At 39.5% G+C, this 1,447-nt stretch overlaps 1 protein-coding gene across 1 annotated transcript; it reads left to right on the top strand.

Moving 5' to 3' along the window:
• Positions 1-329: 329 nt before the first annotated feature.
• Positions 330-1,082, top strand: LOC107446945 (tigger transposable element-derived protein 1-like). Its single transcript, XM_016061730.1, has one exon. It carries the CDS (start codon positions 330-332, stop codon positions 1,080-1,082), a length of 753 nt encoding a protein of 250 aa, XP_015917216.1.
• Positions 1,083-1,447: the final 365 nt, after the last annotated feature.

Raw genomic sequence — 1,447 nt, 5'->3', positions numbered from 1 at the left:
ATACGTGAAATATGAGAAACAAACTAAAAATCATTTTTCATCTCTCCTGAACTATGTTGCTTACCTATTAAACTTCAAAGTTCTATAGAGAAAAAAAATTCCAATAGAATATTCATATTAATTAGACCATCAGTTACGGCAGACTCTTTCCCAAATAGTCAATCGTCTTTCAGTTGCCACTGGCAACCCTGAAAGTGGTATTAACGCACGTGCGGTGCTAATGTGAGCCAAAACTGTGTCAATTGTGTACGCTAGTTGGTTCCTGTTTCTCCAAAATTTTCGTGTGTGCCTGAACTCCTTATAAAAAAAACTGAAAATATGACAATATTATGGGTCCCAAAAAGCATGGAGTGTCAAGGACTGTGCTCACTATAAACACCAAGCGAGAAATGATAGCCAAAGTTGAGAGTGGACAGAAAATGGCTGATGTTGCAAGACAGTATGGCTTGAACAGGTTTACAGTATGCACAATATTAGCCAAGAAAGATATCACCAAGAAGACTCAAGCAGCTGAAGGAGTAACGAAAATCACATCTGCGAAGCAAAGAAGTGCTATCCATGATAAAATGGAGAGGTTGCTTTTAGTTTGGATAAATGAACGAGAAATGAAACGAGATGTAACTAGTATGCCTATCATTCAAGAGAAGGCTAGAGAAATTTTTGTGAAATTGAAAGAACAAACTCCAGGTTCGTCATCCGAGGAGTTAGAATTCAAGGCTACCACTAGCTGGTTTACAAAGTTTAAAGGAAGGTCTGGAATTAAACATGTATTAATGCATGGTGAGTCTGCTAGTGCAGATAAAGAAGCAGCTGAGAAGTACTGTCTCAAATTTCAAGAACTCATTGAAACAGAAGGGTATCGTCCACAACAAATATTTAATTGTGATGAAACTAGTTTGTTTTGGAAGCGCATGCCGAACCGTACCAACATCACGAAAGATGAGAAAAGTGTTCCTGGGCATAAACCTATGAAAGACCGATTGACGTTACTTTTGGGAGCTAACGCTAGTGGTGATATGAAGCTTAAACCACTTCTCGTTTACCACTCTGAGAATCCCAGAGCATTAAAAAAAATTCCATAATTAAGAGCAAACTGCCAGTAATGGGGAGATCAAATCAGAGGGCATGGGTCACGCAGTATCTTTTCGAAGAATAGCTATTTAAAGTTTGTGCCCCGAGCATCAAGGACTACTTTGATGCCAATGACTTGAGTAGAAAGCACTGCTGCTATTGGACAAAGCACCAGGACGCCCAAAGGATCTTGAAGATAATTTGTTGACAGACTTTCCCTGGCTGACAGTTCAGTTTTCACCTGCGAATACAACTTCGCTGATTCAGCCGATGAATCAGGAGGTTATTGCGGCTTTCAAGAAATTGTACACTCGCGAGCTGTTTCGTCGGTGTTTTGAAGCAAGTCAATTCTCCTCAACAAGGATTAAAAAAGTTT

This window comes from Parasteatoda tepidariorum, chromosome 9, assembly GCF_043381705.1.
Source record: "Parasteatoda tepidariorum isolate YZ-2023 chromosome 9, CAS_Ptep_4.0, whole genome shotgun sequence".
Classification (NCBI taxonomy): Eukaryota; Metazoa; Arthropoda; class Arachnida; order Araneae; family Theridiidae; genus Parasteatoda; species Parasteatoda tepidariorum.
This window is presented reverse-complemented; position numbering and strand designations above follow the sequence as displayed.